Source organism: Amyelois transitella, chromosome 5, assembly GCF_032362555.1.
Source record: "Amyelois transitella isolate CPQ chromosome 5, ilAmyTran1.1, whole genome shotgun sequence".
In the NCBI taxonomy this organism is placed as follows: domain Eukaryota; kingdom Metazoa; phylum Arthropoda; class Insecta; order Lepidoptera; family Pyralidae; genus Amyelois; species Amyelois transitella.
Window position 1 is genome coordinate 9,907,460 of NC_083508.1, and position 26,705 is coordinate 9,934,164.

The following is a 26,705-nucleotide window of genomic DNA, read 5'->3' on the forward strand; positions in this document are numbered from 1 at the left end:
AGTGTATACTTATTAAGTTTCAGTTAAGTAACGTATAATTTTTAAATAGAAGTTTTAAAAAATATATACAACAGTTTTTCAACAACATGCTTAGCCAACAACATATTATATTTTTGTATTTAATTACAAGGTGCCGTGTGGTTCCCGGCACCAATACGAAAAAGAGTGGGACCACTCCATCTCTTTCCCATGGATGTCGTAAGGGGCGACTAAGGGATAGGCTTATAAAATTGCGATCCATTTTTTTAGGCGATGGGCTTGCAACCTGTCACTATTTGGATCTCAATTCCATCATTAAGCAGAGCAGATGGATGTGGCCATTCAGTCTTTTCGGGACTATTGGCTCTGTCTACCCCGCAAGGGATATAGACGTGACTATATGTATGTATGTATGTATTACAAGGTTACGATAGTTACTCTTAATTTAAATTAGTGTAATACTTAAACATTAGTACAAAACCATAGTGTTACAGTTATAACCCTGAATAAACCTCAAAGCTTATTATATTACATTCACACGAGCATCCAAGATCAATCGTTTCTCTTTGAGTGAATCGCCCGGAGCGATCTTCATCTCTGGAAAGTGGGATATAAATTCACACTACAGCACAATTCGTACCGTCACTTTAAACCAGACATAGCTCAAATGCAATTTGCGCCCCTTTTGCCGCCCAATCGCGTTTCCCGCTTTTAATATTGCGACGCTCCAACCTTTTTGTAATGCTTTAGAAATTTAATGTGGAGAAATCCTTACATTTTTTGTAATTAAAAATAAAAAGGCGATCAATTGCTTGTTGGATTTAATGTCCGATTTTCGAAAGACAAAAAGTGACCATAGGCCTCTCAGTAACGTCGTAGGAGTAACAAGTTGAAATTTCATAGATACCTGAGTAAATAGGTCTTGACAAAAGTTCTTGATGTTTCTTTCTTACAGGAAACATAATGAACAAACCATTGAGAAATACCTACTTTGAAATATGAAAGATATAGGTTACTTACATATAAACTTTGCAAACGAATTGCCGATTGCCAAAACGTAATAACGCCGCCGCCACAACCCGCCGCATTCTCATTTCGCTGCGTTTCGATCTCAACGTTATAATTGTAAAGTTTTCTTTTCACAATTTTGTTTATTATTAATACATACATGAAATCACGCCTCTTTCTCGGAGTGGTAGGCAGCGACTACAATTTTTTCACTCGCCAACTCTCTTCAAGTTTTATTCATTCACACAATTACTTCGAGGCTTCATTTATATCAGTTGATACTGACACTGACACTGTCACATCTTTAACAGCAAGACAGATCTTCCTCGTAAGGGATGAAGACGACGTATACCTAAATGAATTGAACAAATACAAATTTATACCGTTATCATATTTAATGGTAACTAAGACCTTAATATCTTATGTAGAAGCGCCATCAAAACATGTCAGTGAAACGCCCTGTTGGTGATACAAAAAAATACCACTCAGCTAACTCAACACATGCATTTTCTTTTTTGTACTAACGTAAACCAAAAGTTCCATATATCTAAGTGAACTTTTACATAATACATCAACTTTTGACTGAACAGGCCTCGGCTAAGTGAAGATCCTAATAAAAACCATACCTACCAGTACGCTATTAAATTTCACGACTTGCTCTTTAATTTTAATTGCCCCATAGAAAGCCTGCAAATTTAATTGATCCATTAAGTGAACGCTTAGTGACTCGGCTTCCAATTTACTGGGAACGAGGGTAAGGAACGAATGTGCTTTGATATTGTAATACATTATTAAGAGTGGACGTGTGTTCATTTTACGTTCCGTACGAGTTTTAATATGTATTAAAATTGAGGTTGTAGAACAGGGTAATGGTTGTGGGTTTATGTTGAAGGTTCTCATTTTGTTATATGAAATAATCTTAAATGAATATATATTTTTTTATAATTAATTAAAATTCACAGTGAGTTATTCTTATTAATCTTCATGATCGTTTTTGTCAGTTTAGATTGAGTTCTGATTCAAATAGTGACAGGTTGCTAGTCCATCGTCTACAAAAGGAATCCTAAGTTCATAAGCCTATCCTTTATTCGCCTTTTACGACATCTATGGAAAAGATTTGGAGTGGTTCTATTTTAAAGTGCTGTAAACCACACGGCATTATGAGAGTAATTATTGTATAAAGATATGTGCATATAACCAATCCCTTTATAACATCAAATATGGGGAAAAAGAAGATAAAGCATCTACTAACTTACATATACAGATGTTTTCAGTGAAATCAATTCACGTCATTCCCATTTCTTTTCGCGAAAGGCGGTCTTCTTTTCGAGTCGGAACTCCGCGTTGCTCTAAGTTCTCACTCATAATAACGGTCATAATAAATGATTATTTCGGTTTTTAATTTCCATTTGTTATATTCTGCTTGTATACTTTGTGTTCAAAAAACAGTTTGCTGAACTACCCATTTCTTTGTCCGCAGGTCCTCTTCGACAGCTTCACCCTCGGTCGCTTCACGTCGTTCACCGAAGACGGATGTCCTGATGGCTACATGCAAATCCAGGAAGCAAGCCGACCCCAAGTCGGGGGCTCTTGGTGTGGGACCTCCTGGGGCCCGTCTATGTATTACAGCGAGACCAAATCAATAACCCTCATAATACGACTGCTCCATCTATCGAAAGACCAGAATAACTATAATTTCGATTTTCGAATGGCGTACAAGGTTCTGCGAAGGGAGTATGCAACTGTTCGATATGGAGGCTCCCCGCCGTCGGGTATGTAATCTAATATGTGACGAGTGATTTTATTGAGTTTGCCCCGATGTGTCTAGTTCGTGCGATTTTGAAGGATATTAAATTTTGATTCATCACGAATGTAACAAATGCGTACGATATTGCATACGAGTATTTAACTTATAGTAAAGGTAAGAAAAAGAAAAGTTAAGGAAAAGAAAATGTGGAGTTTTCAATACAACGGCTGCTTTTACAGCTAAATTGATAATTAAATAATAAAATGATGTAGGTACCTACCTATTTTTGCAAACTGAAGATAGTATATAGATAAGTGCATAACTGGAAATACGAAAAAATTCGGAAAGAATCGAAAAGTTTGGTTTCAGTAATATAACATGGTACAGTCGAATATTTGACAACGATTTTTTTAATTATTAGTTGAGCTAGGTCACATGAAAATCACGTTATAGAAAGGCCAAATTAAATAGATCAATAGGTAAAATAAGACATACATAAACAAAACGCTTGTTTTTCTTCCAGAGCGTCCATTTTTCAAGCTCAGACCGATGCCTTATCCCGTAAACATATCACGCGGCGACGACACGACTGTCTCTAAGCCTAAAAGCGGCGAGTATTACCTCGGAGATCTCATCTCCGGGACTTATTGCTCCAGAATCTTCAGCGACTGCGACCGCAAAAACTGTAGGCTCCAATCACCCAATTTCCCAGGCGTGTATCCGAGAAACTTGACATGTTATTACGCTGTACGGCAACATGAGGTGCCTCAAGGGAAACACGCGCTCATCGTAGTAAAACAACCTAATGGACAGCTAGTTTCCATTAGAAGTCAGAAAGCATTGTATTCACCACAGCAAGAGAGAGGAAATAATGGAAGGGAGTTGAAATTCTGGCAACAGTGTGATGAAGTGCAGGATTATGTGACAGTGTACGATGGTTACACCACGAGAGATCCTGTTATCTTGAGGTTTTGTGGCGGGGGAGTGTCGGTGCCTGAAGCGATATCAAGTGGGCCGGAGCTACTGGTGGAGTTTACGACGTCACCGTTCGGGACGTTTCTGCAGCCGGCCACAGCGCAGTCTTTACATGGATTTCAGTTGGAAGTTGAAGTAAGTAATTTTTATGTGATATAAACTCCGTACACGTATAGATCGCGTCTACAATAATGGTTAGGTCCGCGCGCCACGTTACATCTTTTAACCGGAATGTCTAGTTCGTCTATAAAGTTCATTTCCTTGATTAATTATAACCGGCTTGAAGATGTTAATATTTATTGTTAACCCTTAACCACTGACGTGTATTTACTTGCACTAAGGCTGACGTACGTCTCAGGGACGTACTCTTTTTTAAAATAGCTCTAAGTCAGTAATTACTTACGATAACATGGTTATTTCTTTATATATCGTTACCCCAGTTTATATTATACTAGGAAATAAAAGAACTGTCTTTTTATTTTGCATTTATTTATACTTTTCATAACAAAACGAAAACTTATAAAAAATTAACTGAAACAAAGAACCTTCTCTCTTTTGGCGCAAAAACTTAACTTATCAGTCTAAAATGATCACAGAACTGATAATATCTTTGTACCTAAATTATATTCTATGAAATAAAAACAAATTAATGGCAATTTATAAAGAATTAAATTTCTATCTATCACTGACAATACGTCTCACAGACGTAGCGAAGTGTATATTTGCCTATTAGAGGTGCACCGCACATCCGCTCACGCCCCCTGCGTGTGCGTCACTGGAAGGTAGGAAGGTACAGGAAAGGAAAAGTTCATGTGGGTACACTGTAAAAAGTTATTGTTATTCTTGTCGCGCGTCTACGTCTCACAGACGTACGTCAGTGGTTAAGGGTTAAGATAAGTTGAGTATCTACATATGTATACTTTACAGCGCGATATGTTTTTCCAATTTTTACAATATTCTCAATAAGTTACCTGGCACGTAGATTCTTATTATTAAGAAACTGACAATTAAATCGCAATAATTTTAGCGACGATGATCATTCCAATGAAAAAAAATAGACATCATATCTGAAACTAGGTAAATAGATAATACTTTCATATCGCGGCCCTCGAATCTTTTTTATTTATTTAATCATTTTTATTATAATATTTACAAACTTATTTTTTTCTTTTTAATTTTTGTAATTTGACTAAATGGGTCTGTTTACTCCGTAAAGAATAAATGTATGTTTCATCTGCCATTCTGTGTAGCCAAAAAGATACTTTTATCGTTTAACAACGTTCAAACGTTCCACATTTTCCAATTTTGATGAAAATTCCAGAGAGAAAATAAGGTTATAGGTTTGGATAGCAGCCAAAATGCAATTAAACGAAAGCCCGTACTTTTTCCTTCATAAGCACTCACGTACACACTTCAAATTACGAAGGGTTTTAGCCCAATCAGCAGTATTAACGTTTCACAAGGCAAAGAACTTTTTGTATTAAGATTTCTAAAGTTACGTAACAAAAACTGTCAATATTTTTGTGAAAATTCTGAACAGGGCTATCCGTTTTTTCAAAAATATTGATATTGTCTCAGGATGTACTTAATTGTATGTATGCATGTCTGTCTATTATTAAGCCTAACAGCTGTCTAGCGTTAAGTCTACCCCCAAGGAATATAGACGTGATTATAATGATTGAATGAATTAATGTCTGTCTTTATGTAAATCAATAGCGATTAGTTCTATCGAAATATACTTACTCAGTGTTAGCGCTCATACAACGATCAGACCATAACTACTGTACTAGTGCAAAGAAATCAAATAATTTTGCAGCTACATAATATTTCATTTTGTGAATATTTTTAAGTCTATTTTCAATCACATTTAACCTAAGCCTATATTGAATGAAAGCTTTGCTTGCTTTTCATTTCGAAACCATTCATGAAAACAATTATCATAGGTATAAGTAAGAATATAAGAAATAAATCTCTTATATTCTTATGCATACCCCGAAGTGGCCAGTGGCCTTTGTACTTTACACGCTATATTTGGCATTTGAACTATCACTTTAAAATTTAATTTACATACATAAGTAAAAGTAAAAAAGTATTTATTATAAGTACATACATACATCTTATCACGTCTATATCCCTTGCGGGGTAGAAAGAGACAACAGTCTCGAAAAGACTGAAAAGCCATGTTAAGTTGTATGGCTATGATATGATATGATGAATGATAGAATTGAGATTTAAATAGTGACAGGTTGCTGACCAATCGCCTAAAAGAAGAATCCCAAGTTTACAAGCTTTTCCCTTAATCGCCATTCAAGACATCCAGGGGAAAGATATTAAATAAAATAATTATGTATATAACTAAATATAATTGTAAACCGTAATGGACATAAAATCTAACTCGCATTAAGTTCCAAAAATTGGGACAATGAAAATAGTGAATCATACAAAATGTTTCAGTGAATAAATCAAGTAACACCCTAAACATAAATAGAAAATGAACAGATAAATCACGTGACGAGTTTTATGAGTTGGTTACAAAATCTTCTAACGGTACAACCTAGACTAATTGTTAAGGGTTTGCTCCTATAGGAACTCCGGGATAAAAAGTACCTACCCTGTATGTTATTTCAGGTTATATTTTACCTGGTAGATACCTGATACATTTATTTATTTATTTAAACTTTATTGTACAAAATACAAATGTATAGCATCATTGGCGGTCTTAATGCTAGAAGCATTATTTACCAGTCAACCATTGGATCTGACAGAGAACTTTATGTAGGGTCAAACTAAATAAATATAAATATACCTGCAGATAATAAAAAAATATAATTAAGATACGAGAAACTACAAGAAATAAACAATATATATAAATAGATAGGTGCAGCGATTGCAATGATTTTATTGTCTTGTTATAGGTAGAAGCAACTAAAATATTGTGTAAAAAAGTGTTCCAAAAAATGTTCTGTTTTTAGAAGTCATCAACTACTCAAGGTCTAACAATCTACCGAAAATATTTCAAAGGCCACATTAATTACAGAATATTCAAGAGATTAAAATTAACAACAGTAAGGGCAGCGCGTCAGTCAAAGAGGTATTATAATTTGCTCTAAGTTTTATGCTGAGTCCGTCAGCATAAAACTAAGCAGAAAGCAAGACACAGCGTACTGTTCTTAATTTAAATCCCTTGATTTATTTTGTAATTAATAATTTATCTATCATTACGGGTTACAATCTCTTTATTTTGTACCTCCCTTGGGACCCTGCCAAAGTGTAATTAGTAGGCAGTGTTCGGCCACTATAATGGAGTCAGTGCCTATATTTCACAATTTCGAAATTAGGTCACTCCAAACTCTAAGTGACTTTCAGTTGATACGTCGCAAGTAGCCTGCTTGATAGAAAGAGTTTACATCCACGTATATCTTTTTCTAAAGATTTCTTGACATTTTGACTTATCCAAAATTATACCACTTTATGATCGAGATTTAAAAATTAATTACAAACGTCAATCTACGCTAACTTTATTTATAAGCAAGGCAATCAAATAACACATCAATATAACTGAGATTTGGTTAAGAAAGCTGTGATTAGAAAGAAAGAAGAGTATAAAGAGGATTTTGATAAAAGGCTATCAGAAGACTTTCAGTCAAATCTGAAAGTATTCTGGAAATCCGTAAGGTCAGCCCGAGGAAATACTATAACCAGAGAGCTGACTAGGATCAGATGCCAGGATGGTAGCGTTGTGAAAGGAGAAGAATGTGTACTAAAGATATGGAAGGACTATTTTGAAAGTTTATTTGAAAAAAAGGAAGGAAATAAGAAAGATTTCTGCTATAGCGAAGAAAAAGAGAATGAGATGGAAGGCGAAATTGAAATGTTCGAAATTGTGGAAGCACTTAAGAGTATGAAAGCGGGAAAGGCTGCTGGGTGTGATAGAGTGTCGGTCGAGATGCTTAAAGCAGGAAAAGGCGTAGTAGCTAGTCAGTTGTACTGCCTTTTCAATTTGTGTTGGAGAAGCGGCCGAGTACCAAAAGATTGGTGTAAGGCTGTTATCGTGCCACTTTACAAAGGAAAAGGGTCACAGCTGGACTGCAAAAATTATCGTGGTATAAGCCTGCTTAGCGTCGTCGGCAAATTGTATGCTAAGGTATTGATTAATAGAGTCAGGAATGAAACTGATGACAAAATATGGGATGCTCAAGCGGGATTTCGAAAGGGAATGGGATGTACTGATCAGGTCTTTTCCTTGCGGTGCATAGCCGAAAAGTTTTTGGCCAAGAGTCAAAAAGTCTATTGCACATTCGTAGATCTGGAAAAGGCCTATGACAGAGTTGAGAGGAATGAATTGTGGTCAGCACTTTCTATGCATGGGGTGAGCAGTCTCTTAATACGAGCACTGAAATCCTTATATGAGGATTCGAGTGCTTGTGTCAGGATAAACGGAGCGCACACTGAGTGGTTTAAGATTGAAAAAGGCGTTAGGCAAGGATGTGTTGCGTCACCGTGGCTGTTCAACCTATTTATGGATAGCTGTTTGACAGATTTGAAAGAGTCTAAAAGTGGATTAAGGATGAATGAGTTACTCGTCAAATGTCTGCTCTATGCCGACGATCAGGTTATACTGGCGTCATCAGCGGAGGAGTTACAGGAGATGGTAAACTGTATGCATGAAGCTTTAAAAGAGAAAGGAATGAAAGTGAACGTAAGTAAAACTAAAACACTGGTTTTTGAAATGGAGAAAGAAATGACAGCATGTAATATTTTGATTGGAGGAGAAAAAGTGGAGCAAGTGAAAGAGTTTGTATATCTAGGATCAAAGTTTACATCAGATGGCAAGTATGATAGTGATATTGAAAGGAGAGTGAACGCGGGGAACATGGTGAATGGAGCTTTGCATGCCTTTATGAGCAGTCAGAAACTATCCAAAAAGGCTCGACTGGCTGTGCACAGGGGCGTGTTGGTCCCGACATTAATGTATGGGAGTGAAAGTTGGGTATGGCAAAAGAAGCATGAAAGCAGAATAAATGCAGTGGAAATGAGAGCGTTAAGGAGTATGATGGGTGTGAAATTGAGTGACAGGATAAGGAACAGCGTGATAAGGGAATGTTGTGATGTGAAAGAAGATGTAGTTACAGGAATAGAAAAGGGTATGTTAAGATGGTTCGGTCATGTGGAGAGGATGAATGAAAGCAGGTTGACTAAGCAGATATACAAGGAGAGTGTGGAGGGAAAGGTCGGAGTGGGAAGACCTAGACGAACGTATCTTGATCAAATTAAGGACGTCCTGGTAAAGGGTCAGGTCAAAAGTACCCGAAACCGCCGAGCTTGTATGAAGAGAGTTATGAATGTGGACGAAGCGAAAGAAGTATGCAGAGATCGTGGCAAGTGGAAAGAGGTAGTCTCTGCCTACCCCTCCGGGAAAGAGGCGTGATTGTATGTATGTATGTATGTATAACTGAGACAGCTACCCTTCACATTGATTAACAATCAAGACTCAGCTGTGGTTATCACTTAATTAATCATTTCAGGTCAGATTCGTGGATCAACAGTCCCCCACATACGCGAAAAACAAAAGGGCCTGCGAATTCTGGATAAGGGGGACCGGGAGGGGGGTACTGGAACACCCCCAACATTCCCTGCCTCCGAACACGACGTGCCTTTATCATATGCAAGGAATCGATACCTCAGGTACTGTCATTACATGTAAATATAAGTCCTCGCGTATACCTGGCTTCTTCAGACGTGGTGTGTTAAAATTTATATCATACAAAGAAGTGTGATAAATTCGTAAATGAGGTCTGGAATAAATCATTAATGTGTCTTAAAACCCCAAACATCATAAGATCGGATGGGTTTATGTAGACCAGACTATAACTTGGCGGCTCTACTCATTGTACTCACTAAGGAAAATTGCCCGTTTGTTTAAAAACCTCGTCTTCTGATCTCTTTCTGAGGATCTGATCTTTTGGCATTCCAATAAGCACACGAGGCACATTTTAACATGATCATTAGCGACTTATATGTACCCATTCTTCCTACATATAGTCTGAATGACAAATAAATGCTGGACGCATCTGCAGTAATGATTGATGATGTTTGATCCTTAGTATTCAAAGGATTATTTGAACTCTTCAGAATAAAACATTACATAACTGCTCTTATTAATATTTTATTTATTTATTTATTTATTTGTTTGGAAGACCAACAACCGTTTACAAAAAATAGCGTCACATATGTAAAACAAATGGTCAATTATAGGTCCTCACAGATACAAAACACTAATACAATAAAAAAAAAGTAACATCAATCTCTAAACAATCAACAATAACAATTTATGAGTTAACGTCTAGTTACTAAATTTAAAAGAACTTAATTCTATCGACAGAACATAGATTATCATTTATAGATTTTAAGTTGAACTGTCTAGAAAAACTTGTGTCATTTATTTTCAACACCCTTTACAAATCAAGGAGGATACAAAATTCTGATTTATTTTCAGGTCCATCAGGAAGAAACATCATATACAGGCGGACGTCATTTTCAGCCCCTCGATTCAGAGTATGGTTTTCCGTTCTGAAATTCTACGTGACAAATGCGCTAAACCCCAACTTGCCGGAGGACGAGTACTGTGGCAGCCATTTAAATATATGGGACGGACCAATGAGAATCTCTCCCGGTTGCAGCGACATTTTTTGGTGAGTGCCGATTCAATTTTAGATAAAGTTGTTTGTTAGTGATGTTGGCGTTTTTGCTTGTGTACAAATCGAGCTACATTTGATTGAATTGGGAGAACATTTTTTCCCCGTAGGGTTAACATTTGTTGCAAGTTATCTCAATAAAGTAATCGTCAGTCATAAATCAAAAGAACTTTTTTATCCCACATGCGTTAATATTAAATACCTTCTTTCCTTTTTGCAGCAGAATTTTTATAAATACTCTTTTAATGGCGATAAGCTCTACGCTACAATCCTACAATTCCTAAGGAACACCTATTCTAAATTTCGGCTTTTAACGACCAATCAAGTTTCAATTTCAGTTGAAAATAATATTGAATCAAAATCTACTACTTTTTTGATGTTAAAATTATTAAGTGATGTAATGATTTTCACGAGAAAACTTATAATACTAAAAACACGAGCAACTTAGCAATTCCAAATTTCTAATCAGAGCAAGTAGCTTTTACTTTGTGTGAATTTCATTATGAAGACTAGAATCAGAGCAGAAATTGAAATGAACATGGCAGCGCTTGACAATTAGAATGCACCCTAATGACTATGGTGAGAATGCTCCTGCCTCGTTAGTTTCTGTAATTTAGTGCTCTGCGGATGCAAGTTTGTGATATGTGGAGATTAATGTGTATGAATGTGTGTACATGTAAACTATGTATGTAAACTACGATATTTTTCATGAAAACAATAATCAATTTACGTTTTATATAGTATAGTTAAGTATTCAATCGGAAATACGTTATCATAAAAAAGAAAGAGTTCTTTCACAATTCTCTATTGGGGCAAAACGAGTAACTGTTAGTGCAAAAAAAAATTGTAAAACTAAATTAATTAAAATTCACAAGGTAACCCGAACAAAATCTTTTTTTCCATTTATTATTATTTCATGATATTGTTATGTTATTTCAGTGACAAAGAAAGATCAGTGCAAATGTCTCGAGCAACATCGCCGCAGTCTGTGATTGTCGGACGTCCTCCAACAAACGCAACGTTAGTCGCACGGTTTTGTCGCGAGCGTGCACCCCGAACTTGTGAGCATGCGCTGTTGAGGAAGTCAAGAGCGTGTGCGCGAACAGAAAGTTTCCTGTCCAAGGGTGATTCTCTAACCCTGGAGCTAAAACTGACACAAGGAACAGCTCTGAAGTAAGTGGTATTTTTAATTCTTCCCCGAAATTATTTGATTGCAGAACTTTTTCCTTATGGTCTAAGTCATCTTTACTCTTCGAACTAAATTTAGTTTTTCATAACACCGTGAAAAGCAAACAAACAAAAGTGATAAGGTCTTCAGGACTTCACAAGTCGTATTTCAGCTTTATTTGCTTGTCCATCTTTTCACTTCAGGAAAACTATCTTAAGCTGATAATCCTATAATTTACCCAAACGCTCAAGAGAAATTTACCTAAAAATCTTGAAATCTTTACATTTCAGACCAATATTCTTCAAAGCGCTCTACGAATTTGTAGACTTGCATCAAGATGGGGAACCCTGGGGCCGAGGACTCTGTTCCCGTAGATTTGCATCAAGATCTTTCCCAGAAGCTCCACCAGACCCGCCTGTGACTTTTTCTTCACCAAGAGATGTGTTTTTGTATGGCCGAGGTGGCTCAAGAAATATAAGGTGTGTAAAATCAAAATATCCATTTGTACGGTCATCGGCATTTCTAATGGGAAGAAACTTTGTGACCTGTTAAAAGGCACATTGGCGGTGAATTTGAGTACTTCAATGATATATTGTTGACCGTACCTAATCTTATGACGACAAATTTAATGTTTTGATACTGATCTCACAAAACGAATTGTCCTATACATGGGTACAAAACCAATTAGAATCAGTTTTATTCAAACCTAGTTTTATATCAATTTTTATAAGGGTTGTTTTGATATCAATTTTGTCCCACGATATAATTGTAAATATGAAGCGATGAGACAAAGTTTCAATTAGAAACTAAAACTCACCCTGGTGTAATATCAGTAAATAACATTTCTACATTTTAATGTCTACAATTCCAGTTGCACTTACCGTTTCGAAGCTAACCCAGGGGAGGTAGTGCGGCTGCGAGTCTGGGGCATTAGAAGCGGAGGTCGGCTGTGTCGGTCAGTCCACTCCGCCCACTCGCCTTGGTATCGGTGCGCTGGGGATCCCACTGCTGCTGTGAGGATCTTCGACAGACCTTGGAAGAATAGCGGGCCCGGGGTGCCGAGAGACTGTCTTTGCAGGTGATAATAATTGACTCCATCAGTTTGAATTACCTACACATGCATAAAATCACACTTCTCTCCCTGAAGTAATTGAGTCCGTCTTTTGTTCATTTCATTTAGTGCAATAAACTTAAAAAAAAAGAGTCAACTTTTTTGAACTTAAGAATTGTCAGCATACCTAACCCATACATATACCTCATAATCAAAATTCAATAATTGAAATACTCCGTCTGATTTCAGTGACATGAGCGACTACGAGTTCACATCTACTGGTACAGTCGCCGAACTGAAATTCGACGTAGTCAACATGACGGCGGTCGACGATTTTCGGTCCTTCGGCTTCGAAGCGTCAGTGGAATTTGTTAGGCTGGACACGCAATGTGAAAGCTCTCACAGGGTATTTGGGCCTAGCGGGAATTTGAGGTTGTCTTCCTCTGCTTCGCATGGGAGTGAACAGGTAACAGTAATTTAAAACTTAGTATTGTAATACCCAATACAAAGGTCGAACTGTACGAGTTGTACTTAGGTCCCTCTTGTGGTCTAGGAGCCCATTCATAGAGAATTTCCGTAGAAAGGTACTTAAGTAGTCTTATATTATTGCAATTTCTACGGTGCAATGTGAAATTTATTTTGAAAGAAATCACTGCAATTGTTTGAATTATCATCATTGCTCATTGTAAATTATACTTATTAGAAACAACGTGATTTGAATCTCATTCTGGTACCAGTATCTACAAACCAACAAAAAATACATCAGTCATGATTTTTTTATCTATTTTCAGAGTCGTTGCGAGCACCGTCCGTGGTTAATCGACCCTTCACCCGGCCGCTACCTCTACCTCCAAATCCGGGGCCGCATCATCAAGGAGCCAATCCTGGACAACTTCACTCTTCTGAACAACATCACAGTAGCACCAGACCTCAGGCATCTGTGTCGAACACAGAACCGGTTGGCGGTGTACGCTGGTGGATTGTCACCTATTTTTATTTGCCCGGATCCACCCGATGATCAGGTAATATGAAAATGTTATTTTCAATTAAATTAATGTTTTCTTGTGGTTTAAATAACCAGTTTTCGATTTAACAGTGATAAAATTTACAAAACAAAGTAATAACCTACTACTATTTGTCTAACTTTCGTTAAAGGAAGTCTGGTAAAAGAAATTTCTTCAGCAAAGTCGAACTGTTGCGATTTTGATTTTTGTTTTCTGATAGATTGTACCAATGTGCCTAGGTCAAGTAACAAGTAGTCTAATTAGGTAGGTTATTATTAATGAACTTTTACTATTAGCTACACTGACATAATACGTAGCACTAAGTTAAGCACCTAAGCCCTAACCTAAAAATTAATTAGGAGTGCGATCAAGTTAATCTGGAGTTTCTGCATTCTTTTTTTTTCAGTATGAAGAAACCGTAGAGATATTCTCGGACGGGTGGTCTAAGGAAGTGGACCATCTGGCTCGCCACGTGCTGGCGCCTCCGCCTTCCCCGGACAGGTTCGACCTGGACTGGCCCAGGTCTTTGTCCGTGGAGCTGATCGCGGTGGAGAGCGGCTCGTATTACGTCACGTGGCTGGAACTTTCTAGAAGGTTATGCTTGGAATTTATAGTTTACGTGTATTTATTTTATTTATATGAACCATTCCAATGTGATTTTAAATAATATAAGACGAATATGAAGTTACCATTATCAAAATTATATAATTTATTTTAAAAGGGATGTAAATGAGAACGGAACTGACAACACGGCAAGGAAAATCATTTATTATTGTCTTTTATAGAACTAGAAAATCATATTATTAAGAATTTTGTACCGGTACTTTGTACAAAATTCATATCTAATTTTAAATTTAAAAATAAATTTGTAATTCTCCTTATACTATGTAATATAAGTTTTTTATTATATTTTTATCTTACCTCGTAGACTAGCGAATGAAAGGCTTTCTTATTTAATGCGATGAGCTGAAAAAACTGCCAATATTTAAATGTCGATTTCATTACTAAGCTGAAAATGACCTTCGAATGTATTGATACCAATAGATAAGATTAATATTTTTTTTGTATCTAAAAATTTTTGATTTAAATGCAACTACCAATATAACTTGAATTCGGTTACAGTCCTATTGCAAATAATTTTAAAGCAGTAGCATAAAATTATTTGCAATAGGACCTTCGCAGTAGAAAAGATAATTGCTTCTTGCATTTAATTGGCATTGATCAATAAATACTCGATACGGAATAGATTAACTCGTATTTACCTTTTCCCGTCAATGCGTTTCCTATTCACTGAGCCGTTAATAATTATAGAACAACATTGTTATTTTTATGGACTTCTTTAGGTTCATCTTTCTTTGAAACTTTATTGTGAAGAAGGAGTTCTAATTTTAAAGTTAAAGAATCCATGCGGTGAAGTTATTGTATGACAAATAAAAAATTGAATGTCAAGCTGTAAGTTATATAATAATACGGCGGAATATGTCTTTGGATTTTGGGTATATTGCCGTGCCGTGACACACATGTTAAAAACTCAATCCAAATACAATGCTATATCGAGGAGCTAAAGCCAATAAGTTGAACTAAAGACTCAGGACAGTAAATACTGATATCCAATGAACCAACTAAACCAAACTAAATCTAAAATGAACCAACTCTCAAAATTCACTATCCCCTTTTCTCTCTCTCTCACACACACACACACTGACCTTCTACGTTACACTTCATGGCCCAATACCCGTGATTTTCTCCCACAAAAATGTACAAAACTATTATTATACAAATATTTTTCAGACATGCAAGCGAACGGGGCGGTGTCTTCGCGTTATCGGGGGACTGCGAGTACCGTTGTTCATCTTTGGACGCATGCATAGCACCGGACCTCTGGTGCGATGGCGTCGCACAGTGCCCTCAGGGAGAAGACGAGAGGCTGGCGCAGTGCTCCGCTTTGCTAAGGGTGCCGGCGCACTATGCCGCTGCTATGTTGGCGTTCTCAATCCTGGCGGCTTTTGCTGTGGTTAGTACGAATTGTTTCTTGTTGCAACTTACTTTGAATTATCATTGTTAGTTGTCCAGTCAATGCCTTTAAATTTTGTTAAAATTAATGAGCATAAAAGGAACAATTAATTAATAGAGAAAAACCTAAAAATGGAGATTTTCAGGTAATTGAATTTGTAATTTAATGTAACCATCATCCAACGTGTCCATTGACTTTAGACAACAATCGCTTCACTGTGAAACATTATACCCAGAAATGTGCAATAAGCACAGAAAAGTTAGATATTCAATGATAATTAAAGCAAAATAAATAACCTGGCATGTATTACCATTATGGCATTTATAGGTGATTATCAAGAAGATGGTTGTCGGGTATGGCTGGTTATGGCACCTGCGTAGACGCCAGTTCAGCTTTTTTTTGAACGTCAATAAAGATAAATCTTCTATTCATAATATGTGGGTCAAGCTTCTCTGCATTTGACTGATCATTTTCTTTTGTTCCACAGATAGCGGCAGCCCGTTCGTGTCGCCGTCGTCGCTCCGCCTTACAGCAGCGTCTCAAGAGCCTCTCCTCGGACACTGCCATCTTCGACGAGAAAGAAGTGATTTGCTGACCAAGCGAGGACTCTGTGCGATACGTGGAAATAGACCGCGTCACCACGGTGTGATGCTTCCACGCACAGGGTCCTGGTAACAGATTCGTTTGGACTGATTTTGAGTCTTGTCTGAAGAGAGTTAGAACTGCTTTTTCAGTTCTAGTGTGGTTTTAAGAGTCATTGAGCGTGCCAGTTTTTGGCTGTTTGCAATGAGGTTGATTGGGTTTTGGACGATTTTAATGTTCCACACAATTTTAGTTACTTGTCCGTATAACTCAGTTGTCATTTTCATGAGTACGTAACGTGTGTAACGATTTTTATCTATAGTAAATTTTTGGTAACGTTTATTTACTACATGATTCTTGCAAATAATATTGATTTGGTTACATAAAATTTGTCTGCCTATTTATTGTGTACCTATTTGTCACTTGATTTTCTATTATTATTATGTTTTACTGCATTTTATTAAACATTACTTATTAGATTTTCGTAATGGAACAAAATGAGAGTGTTCACGAAGTCCTGAAAAGGCACAATAAGACAGATTTATAAGGTTAATGCCGTATCATCAAGTTTGAATAATTCTTGAATCGGTACATTTTAAAACGTTCAACTGTTGAGTCTATATTATTATATGTAAATAATGATGATGATGTTAATAATGTAGTGGAAATAGATGGAATGTTATTATATCGGACCAAGTGCAGTCGATCGGTGGCCAAAACGGCTCTTGTGACTTGGAATGTACCTCATCATTATAAAATGCCTTTTTTAATTATGAGATCATATATGTGAAATTGCATTTTTTTATCATCAAATAAATAAAATTTTAATGTAAGTTATTCACGAGAGAATACAGATTTCAATCATAAAAATTATCACATTTTTTTTCACTACCCATTCGATTACTTTTACTGATCCGTGGCAATTTATTCGGAGCTCTTTAAAATAAACCAATCACATCTCTCCAAATTTGCCAACACAAACCTGATTGGTAGAATTCTAAACATGTCCGTGCGAGTACACTTGAACATGCATTTTTCTACGTGCACATGTAACTGGATGGAAGTAAAATTTCATTGGTGTTCCTTGAGTATGAAAGTTGAAATGAAAACTAACGCACAATGTATGCATTTACTTACAAGTATGATTGACCGATCGGCTCAAAGCACATTTCGAGTAGGTACATGTAGGTGACATATGATTGTGATTTGCCATGTATCTTAGACTAAAAAGGGAAGACTAACTTATAATTTGAAATAATATTTACTATGAATGAAGTTATATCAAAATTACATAATTTATTTTAAAATGCTTATGGGCTCCTCTCCAGAGAGGTGAGAATATAACCGGGACTAAGAGGAAAATCATATCGAAGGTATTATTTTTATCGGAAATGTAAACCCTTCGCCTCAATTCATAATACTAATATCCAAAATACTGGAGTAATATTCCGAATTGGAAACTAGGCTTCGTTTTCCATTGTTCTGTTTTGTAAAAAGTATGTCGGTGACAAGAAATGCTTGTACTAAAATTTGGAATTTTGATATTTGGATGCTCGAGTTCGACAGGTAAGCCATCAGGCACATAACACATTGCCATAAGTTGATTTTAATTTTGGCGAAAGAAAAATAAATGTGTAAATCAAAGAAATATACTTATATATCTTGGTAAAGAAATGAATAGATAAAATTAGCCTTTATTCGAGGTACAGCTTACAAGTTTTATTTTTAAAGAAACGGTTCCCCTTTTCAGTCGTAAATTGTAAATAAAATTTTGAGTATGAGTAGTCCCATCAAGGTTCGTTATTATATTTAGCTTTAGGGAGGACGAGGCAATAATTTTATTTATACCAAGTATAGAAATCTAAGTAAAAGAGGTTGTTTTATTTAGATTTCTGTCTAATCATTATTGAATCTATGGTTACAAGTTAAAATCTGTGTTCTAAATATTACTCTAAATTCGTATACGTGATATGAAACTGCCATTTTTGTAAGGATTCGAGTTCAATTAACGAAGTTAGTAAGTTTTACTTTATTTTCTTGACTTAATGATTAATTTTGAGATGTGTTATTCTCAAGTTTCAGTGGATGGTTTGATACATCCATTCGCAGCCGTAGACTTACTCGTACATAATAAAAATTTGATGTATGAATATTATTAAATAAACAATCGAAAACTAATTTTCGTGCTGTAGTGACGTAAAGTACAGATAGACATGCATATAAAAGTTTAATTTATTTCCTTTCAATCTCAATTCCATCATAAGCCATACCTGGTTAACATGGAATTTCAGTTTTTTTGAAACTGTTGTCACTGTCTACCCATAAGGGATAAAGGCGTCATCATATGTATGTTTGTTTGTATATAGATACTCCTATCAAATACTGCTGATAAAGGCATTTAAAATTACAAATTAATTTGATTAATAAAATTCTGCTTCATTTTGACATTAACTGAAATAAATAAAATAAAAAATAAAAAAATTGTTTTGAATTTTATGTACGTGTATGAGATGATACTTTGTTAATCAATGAGTGTAGTTTCAAAGCATGATCAATTCTTTAGATACATGATTTAAATAAACATGTGTATCTGTACCTTAATGTTGGAATATCCTACTTAAATAAATTGCTAATGTAAATAAAACTAAAACTATTCATATCTTAGAAATGTATTGAAGTGATATATGTTTGTTTCCCAAGGAAATTATTAAAGTTTATAATATCGCGTTAACTATTAGTGAAATTGTAGAAAACTTGATATTAAATGAAGACAATTTACAATGGAAACAAAATAAACGATAACATAAAAAATTGTTTACTGTTAAATAAATAGATATTTGCTAATTTTAGTGTAATTACCTACATTTAAATGAAAGTCTCCTTGGAAAAAATAAATAACATAAAAAATAAATATATTCCCTTGAATTGTCTCATTTAAGTCAATTTTAGAAATAATGATCTAGAGATTCGAATATTTGAATTTTTAGATAGGAAATAAACGGATGAAATTAGTCAGAATTTAAGATTTTCTTATTTATATTGTGCTTTTAAAATTTGTATTACAACATTAAATTCGTTTATTTTTTTATTAATATTTTAATTTCGTTACGTAAAACAAAAATTATAGAAAGTTTTTATCGTCTTCCATAATGTATAATTCCAGATTTCGTTTCCTCGGTTTCTCCATATCAAACGATTAGTAACGGGAACTTATTAAACCAATCACATGTTATCCTGGAAGACAATAATAATGAATAATAGCTGTATAAGCAGAGATACCTAATTTCACATTCAAAACAATGTTAACGAAAGAGTTAATGATAATAAGAAGTTTTTAAATAAAATTATTTACTGCATGTAAGTAGATTTTGTTTCATTCATCTGCTATTTCAGTGTTGTGTGGTTCCCGGCATTAATAAAAAAGAGTTATACCACTCACTCCATCTCGTTCCCATTAATGTCGTAAAAGGCGACTAAGGGATAGACTTATAAACTTGGGATTTTTTTAGGGGATGTGCTAGCAACCTGTCACTGTTTGAATCTCAATTTTATCATTAAACAAAACAGCTGAACGTGGCCTATCAGTATTTTAGTAAAAATTTTGGCTCTGTCTACCCCGCAAGGGATATAGACGTGATTATATGTATGTATGTATCTACCATTTTGATTCGGACCTGTGCACGATACTTTAATCACATGACTAGTATCAGTATTTCAGGCTTAAGAAAGAGAGAAGTCCGGGAGGTCCTTTGGTAAAAAATGATAAAAATAGGTTGGTACCTACGTATGAATTAAATCCATTAGCTAATTATCATTTCGATTTCTAAAAATACTTCTTCAACTACTTGTGATGTTTGTGCTTGATAAAAATCTCTAGATCTTATACTTTATACCTACACAAGATGATGCTTGAAAAACATTAAGAATTTAATATTTAATATAAAGTACACATACATATGTGAACCCTGGTAACATAATATTATATTGTTTTTTTTTTTTAATTTCACTGAAATATTGATCTGCTTGTTATGTTAAAGCCTTCTTTGACATCAGATGTGATATCCTTCGCTGGTTTGTTTGAAGTCACCAACCATGTACTTCCACTGGAGGCCATTTTGAAAGCCTCCATGAAACCACGCGCAGCTGATTCAACTCTGAAAATTTATTTTAAATTAAACAGCAATTCGCCACTGACAGTGCATTTTAAATATTCAAAAGCTCCTTCGTAATTATATTTAGTATCACTTTATTTCTAGTTAAACAACCAGCTACGATTGTCAATTCACAAAATTTTACCCACATCGATAAGTGTTTACAAACTTAGAAGTTTCTTATCAACAATCATTCTTATCATAAAACTACCACGATTGTGAATTTATCTAAATAAATACCAGTATAAAAGGTTATTGACATGACTATCAACAAACAGCCGAAACCTTGGGTTTGCGATGGCGTAGGAACCTAGTTAAGAAAGGTATTACTGAATTAATTTGGCTAATGACTATGTCTTGTGACTATTGGTTCTGTCTAACCCGTTAAGGATAAAGACATTATTCAGCCGTATGCATGATGATCTGATGAGCACTGTTACTAACGTCTGGTAAGGAAACTAGAAGGTATAATGGGCCCCAGCATGGATGGAATTCTGAGGTCTGTCCTTCTCTATAGAGCTATATGTAATAAGTTTGAAAAATAATAATAACCACGACTTGAAAACACGCGAAGCTCAAGACCGAGCGGGATGGCGACGCACTGTGGATGCCCTCTGCCCCAGCTAGGAGACATAGGACCTTAAGTCAAAGTCACGGCTTGAAATAAAAATCACCCATATTTCTGTTTCTCTAAGAATTTTAAGAAATCCTCTCTTAATGCACATCTACACCACATATTTCAATTCTTTAGATTTAACGGGTTAATGCTTTTATATGTCAGTCAGCCAGTGGCCTCTTGTGTAAAGACTAGCTTTCCGCCCGCGGCTTCGCCCACGTGTAATTCGGTTATATATAGCGTTTTTAATGATCTCGACAGGGCTTTTTCTTCCACAGGCTGAAATCTTGTTACAACTGGAATTAAATATAGCCTGTGTTACTCAGGGATGATGTAGCTTTCTAATGTTGAATGTTCGGAATTTATGGACCGATTTACGTGATTCTTTTTTTGTTCGGTAGAGTATACTTTCAAGTTGGTCCCGTTGTTACCTAGTCAGGATCTGATGATGGTATTCCAGGGAAATCAAGGGTAAACCTCAAATTTACAGGCAATTACGTTTTTGACAATTTCATAGATCTGTTTAAGTATTTGCGTCTGATAGTCATCATCCCATGTGAATGAGCTGATGATGGAAGGTACAACTCCTCAACGGTTAGGAGTTGAAAGAAAATTCTTACGAAGTTATACGTACATGTGAGGCTTTTAGGTTGACCTGATAATAAAAAGTAAATCTCATTAACGTTAAGAATTTAGGTGAAAATGGATGCGGACAAATTTCGTCTCTTCACTTGTTTCCTTTTAGCTGTTTGTATGGGTAGTGTTAACACAAAATAGGGATTTAAAGGCGTGATGTTATTAATGTTATGCATGTATGTACATAATTATGTATGTTATTATGTATGTTAAAGAGACGACTGAAAGTTGTCATACAAAGTCTTTTTTTTTAAGGATGGGAAATCATCAAATGACCTCTCCCGCTCTGGGTGGAACGGAAGGGAGTGTCAGACTTTTACTGACTAAAACCCACCTCCTTCCTTCAGTTGCCCTTTGCATTCCGGGGCCACGGTATCTCGTTAGAACTTTCCCGCAGCCCCGGCTCAGTTTATCCCGTTTCCCCCCCTTGGGGGTTGACATTTCAAAAATCCCTTCTTAGTGCTCACTTATGTTACTAAAGGAACCTCTGTTCAAAATCTCAGACTCCTATACCGAGCGGTTTCGGCTGTGCGTTTATAAATCAGTCACCCAATCGCACCCCCTAAATCACGATTGGAGGGTAGTTTGAAAAAACTTATAATGTCAAACATATTTACTTGCCTATGTATGTGTTCATGCCAAGTTTCAAGTTTATAAACCCAAGGAATAAGATTTTTCATAGAAACGTTTTTACCCCTTTTCCCCCCCTTGGGGGTTGAATTTCCAAAAATCCTTTCTTAGTGCTCCCCTACATATCCCAAGGAACCTACATTCCAAATTTCAGCTGTCTACGACCAGTAGTTTCGACTGTGCGTTGTCTGTCAGTCAGTCACTCAGTAACGGAAGAGTTTTATATATATAGATATATTACCAGAATTGACGACCATGTGAGAACATTACTTACGTCTGGTGAGGCAACCGCTCCAAGGCGGTAAACATGTCATCGTCCACATCTTCGTCTACGCCCGCCATCTTGCCTCGTTCTAGCAAACTAGTGTATGTGCATCCAAAGCATACTGTCACAACTCGAACGTCAGAGCGGCTGTAGTTTATGTCCATCTGAAGAAATTAAAACCACGTTTTTTACCACGTCATTTGAATTGTTTTCCCTATTTGTAAGAAGCTTGTTCTTGGTGGATTTGTGCGACATCACTAACGTCACACACAATCTGTCAATCATAGCGAAGAATATGACGCGCTCAGCCAATAGCAGTGAAGAGTCTAAATCGCGATTACACTGATTTTACTGATTGGAGCATAAATACAACCTCCGACTCAACATAGTCGGAGCTGCGGTTCCCCAGGCATAACACTTAGAGTGGCAGAAAATCTCCCCTTTGGTGGTCCCCAAAACATCGTTCTTGTTACAGCGTACCCGACACATCTTGGATTGAGTAAGTGAGATTTTTGCACGTAGCGACTTCCATCTGACCTCTGAAGCCTATGTAAGAAACCTAACCTATATTGTTTCATGGTTACGCAACGTGTACTCCCGATATTTTTCACTTCACGGTTGCATCTTACCTCTCCATGTGCAACACGCTTTTAAATCCAGCCTTAAAACTGTTAGACTACCGATACTTGCGAGGTTTTTACACGAATGTGATACAAAATTAACGATATCTATACATTATGTGTGCACAGATCTGAAGTCAATGATCTGAAAGAAAATATACATACCCCAAGTCCATTGCTGAATTGCAGAACAGCAGTTTTAGTGGCCGAATATATAGGCAAGAATCCGGATTGTAGGAGGCCCATTATTGAAGAAATATTGATGATTGTGCCTCCTCTACCGCCTTTATCCTTACGCATCAGGCCATATGCCTTCATCGAACTTGATATTAAGGCTGTCTGAAAAAACATTCATTGAACTTAAGAACAGTCATTTAAATTTGAAGAAAAAACATATGTATGCACTGCTTCTCTTTATAGTCTGTACTGCTTCTCTTCCCAAGTAGAATAGAAATCTTCTTTTGAAAGCCTTAAATTCTTTTCAAGACTCAAAACCTGACATTCATAAAGTTACGAGATTACGATTTTCTTTATAAAATTTAACTTTTATACATACATACTACATACATACGTATAATCACGTCTAAATCCCTTGCGGAGTTAGACAGAAACACTCTTGAAAAAAGACTGATAGTCAACGTTCAGCTGTTTGACTTAATGATAGAATTGAGATTCAAATAGTGGCAGGTTGTTAGCCCATCGCCTGAAAGAAGAACCCAAGTTAATAAGCCTATCCTTAATTATTATTAAACTTTTAATTAATTATATTCCTTAAAATAGGAGATAAAGTAAAAACATATCAAAGATAAAAGAGCTTACCACATTTACCGCTATCGCCTTCAAATAAACCTTTGGACTATCATTAAGTATACCAGCGCAGTTGATAACTACATCAATATAATCCACATCTCTCACAACACTATCATAGCATTTGTTAAGATCTTCACTAGTGACGTCACACTTGTAGAATTTAATTTTACTAGGCCCATGTTTTGAGGTTAACTCTTCCTCTAAATCTCGCCCATTATTGATGTCCAAATCTAACACTGCTATATGCTGTAATCAAAAAATACATACTAACTAGAGAATAATTCTAATTAAAGAGGAGAAATCTCTCTTCTTAACTTAGAATTATTCTTTGATAATGATAATTAATCAATTAGCGTACTAAGATGAAAGTGAAAAAACTGACTAGTATTTGTCTTCTTCATAATCTTCATGATGAACAGAATGCTGGTTTTCTTGTACAACATTAATATCCTCAAGAGACTTGCCTAGAATTGAATTACCATCTTTAGCTATTCCGAGTGAGGTTTTTTTGTATTTGTTTGTTTGATATATCTTTATTGTACATACGAAAGAACACAAAAAACAGACAAACAAAAATACAGTAAATTTGTAAGACAAAATATTGAATAAGGCAGAATTGTGTACAGATCTGATAATAACATAATATAAATATATACACCATACAAATAAATATATACATATATAAATATCTATAGACTCATACAGGTATCTTTTATATTAAATAGCTCAATAACCTGAAGTAACAGGAGAGGATTGCACAAGTCTGGGCTTAAAATAAATCACAGATTATGCTAACTTTATTGTGTTTTATAAAATAATCCTCTATACATATACTTTTCCAATATTGTTTTAGTGTTAGTCTATCCGGATATCCCTCAGGCGTTTTTCGCGATTTTCATCATGGCTTGACCGGGATTCGAACCCGAGACAGAAAGAGGCACACTGTCATTCAGCCACATAGGATCACAACAGAAATCGGAATAGTAAGACTTATTTACATATTTAGGTATTTACATTGTAGGTATAAACAATTTTAACATCTTATTTGTGTTAACATCTCATCTCCTTATCAACCATTGGTAAATAAACTCGAACTTTGACATTTGATCTTTGCCTATTTTTAAAACCATTTTGAAAATAACCTTCTCGGAAACTTTATAAAGCATTCCCGACAGTTTTCTTGTAAGGAGTGGTTGTATTCAATACTGTATATCCCTTGCGGGGTACACAGAGCCAACCCAATAGTCTTGAAAGGACCGAAAGGCCACGTTCAACGGTTTGGCTTAATGATTGGGATTCAAATAGTGACAGGTTGCTAACCCATCGTCGAAATGAATCCCAAGTTTATAAACCTATCCCTTAGTCGCGTTTTACGATATCTCTGAAAAAGAGACGGCTAAAAATAAATCTATGTAAGAAAATATAAGTCTTTTACCTTCACATACCTATAATTCGAACAATTTATTTTTTATTCAATAATAAAAAGAAACGAACCTTAGCCCCTTCAGTAAGAAAAGCCCTGACGAGCTCCCTGCCAATACCAGCAGCTCCTCCAGTGATGAGAACGACTTTATCCTTCACTTGATACATCGCTGCACTACCAACTTCAATGAAATACTAATTTGCAATGAAACAATTAAAGATACGTGTATTACGGAACGCAGGGCCGGATTTAAGGAAAGACAGGCGGGCTTGTGAAGTTTTTACAAGAGTAAATCCCTCACAAAATTGATAAAAAATGTACTTATCTACAAATTTATTACACACATATTATATCACTTCGTTATATATGTCGAAAATACGAGGTAGACAGTCCTAATATAATATTATACTTACAGACTCAAAAGCCACGCTCAGTTGGTTGGATTATGGTAGGTACAAATAAATACCACCACCCGCGCAAAATATAAAATCTTGTTTATTTTCATTCATTCCCGTGCAGTTTTCAGAATACCCTTTATTTGATTGCTTCCCTATTCTATTCAAGACATATACATGTCAAATATCACGCCATATAACCAGTAGTTTCGGCTGCTAGTAAACTTTTAGTTCAATCAGTAATGTAAGAGTTTGTATGTAAATTTAGTTAATGATTGATTAAATATGCTAAGATCCGAATATTTACTGACATTTTTTTTAATAATTCTTTACAAATTAAGGTACTTAATTTATTATTAATACAGAAAATAATTAAGGTTAAGGTTAATTATTGTTGCCTTTTGCAACCTCCAACGGGCCTGGTGGAATCAAAGTTAGAAATATTTTCCACCAAGTACTAAGATTTCTCTCCAATTAAATGTACTTATTCATTATCGCACAGCACTTGAAGTCTTTAGTCCTATTACATGATATGATAAGAATAATAACTCTTTATTGTTGTTCAGACATTATCTTTTGATAAAAATATAAATTGTTAAGTAGTAAGTTAATATACACTTCAAATACTTCTTTTAGGCGATAGGCTAGCAACCTGTCACTATTTGTATCTCAATTCTATCATTAAGCCATACAGCTGAACGTGGCCTATCAGTAATTTCAAGACTGTTGGCTCTGTCTACCCCGCAAGGAATATAGACGTAATTATATGTATGTAGGTATGTATATGTTAATTACCTACCTACTGTATTCATTTATTATGTCTACACGTGGCTGCGGTGCGGAGTTGTTAGATGAAATGTATACCTACTTATGTATATTCTGTTACCATAAAGGTAAAAAAAAAAATATAACCTGCGATATTAGCTACCAATATCC

The 26,705-nt window shown here is 35.6% G+C and overlaps 3 protein-coding genes across 3 annotated transcripts in view; 2 read left to right on the forward strand and 1 right to left on the reverse strand.

Moving 5' to 3' along the window:
* Window positions 1-19,506, forward strand: part of LOC106134479 (uncharacterized) — a 67,959-nt gene extending 48,453 nt beyond the window's left edge. The window contains exons 3-14 of the mRNA XM_013334541.2: window positions 2,468-2,759; window positions 3,258-3,844; window positions 9,235-9,394; window positions 10,206-10,401; window positions 11,344-11,577; window positions 11,863-12,051; window positions 12,444-12,650; window positions 12,873-13,089; window positions 13,415-13,645; window positions 14,034-14,221; window positions 15,419-15,641; window positions 16,129-19,506. Of these exons, the coding sequence (XP_013189995.2) occupies window positions 2,537-2,759; window positions 3,258-3,844; window positions 9,235-9,394; window positions 10,206-10,401; window positions 11,344-11,577; window positions 11,863-12,051; window positions 12,444-12,650; window positions 12,873-13,089; window positions 13,415-13,645; window positions 14,034-14,221; window positions 15,419-15,641; window positions 16,129-16,236 (2,763 nt within the window). The 5' untranslated portion in view covers window positions 2,468-2,536 and the 3' untranslated portion in view covers window positions 16,237-19,506. The remainder of the gene's footprint in view (window positions 1-2,467; window positions 2,760-3,257; window positions 3,845-9,234; window positions 9,395-10,205; window positions 10,402-11,343; window positions 11,578-11,862; window positions 12,052-12,443; window positions 12,651-12,872; window positions 13,090-13,414; window positions 13,646-14,033; window positions 14,222-15,418; window positions 15,642-16,128) is intronic.
* The window catches only part of LOC132901802 (uncharacterized), a 129,037-nt gene continuing 110,565 nt past the window's right edge, over window positions 8,234-26,705 (forward strand). Inside the window, exon 1 of the mRNA XM_060944482.1 lies at window positions 8,234-9,147. Within this exon, the coding sequence (XP_060800465.1) occupies window positions 8,277-9,137 (861 nt within the window). The 5' untranslated portion in view covers window positions 8,234-8,276 and the 3' untranslated portion in view covers window positions 9,138-9,147. The remainder of the gene's footprint in view (window positions 9,148-26,705) is intronic.
* Window positions 20,190-25,699, reverse strand: LOC106134534 (15-hydroxyprostaglandin dehydrogenase [NAD(+)]). Its single transcript, XM_013334620.2, has 5 exons — window positions 25,446-25,699; window positions 23,961-24,197; window positions 23,307-23,480; window positions 22,531-22,685; window positions 20,190-20,377 (listed from the first exon to the last, which is right to left on the reverse strand). Exons 1-5 carry the CDS (start codon window positions 25,539-25,541, stop codon window positions 20,227-20,229), a joined length of 813 nt encoding a protein of 270 aa, XP_013190074.1. The 5' UTR covers window positions 25,542-25,699; the 3' UTR covers window positions 20,190-20,226.

Coding starts and splice junctions, on each gene's coding strand:
- LOC106134534 (XM_013334620.2), bottom strand. CDS start 25,541: ATGTATCAAGTGAAGGATAAAGTCGTTCTCATCACTGGAGGAGCTGCT. Junction 23,481..23,960: donor AGGCGATAGCGGTAAATGTG/GTAAGCTCTTTT, acceptor ATGTTTTTTCAG/ACAGCCTTAATATCAAGTTC. Junction 22,686..23,306: donor AATTCAGCAATGGACTTGGG/GTATGTATATTT, acceptor TAATTTCTTCAG/ATGGACATAAACTACAGCCG.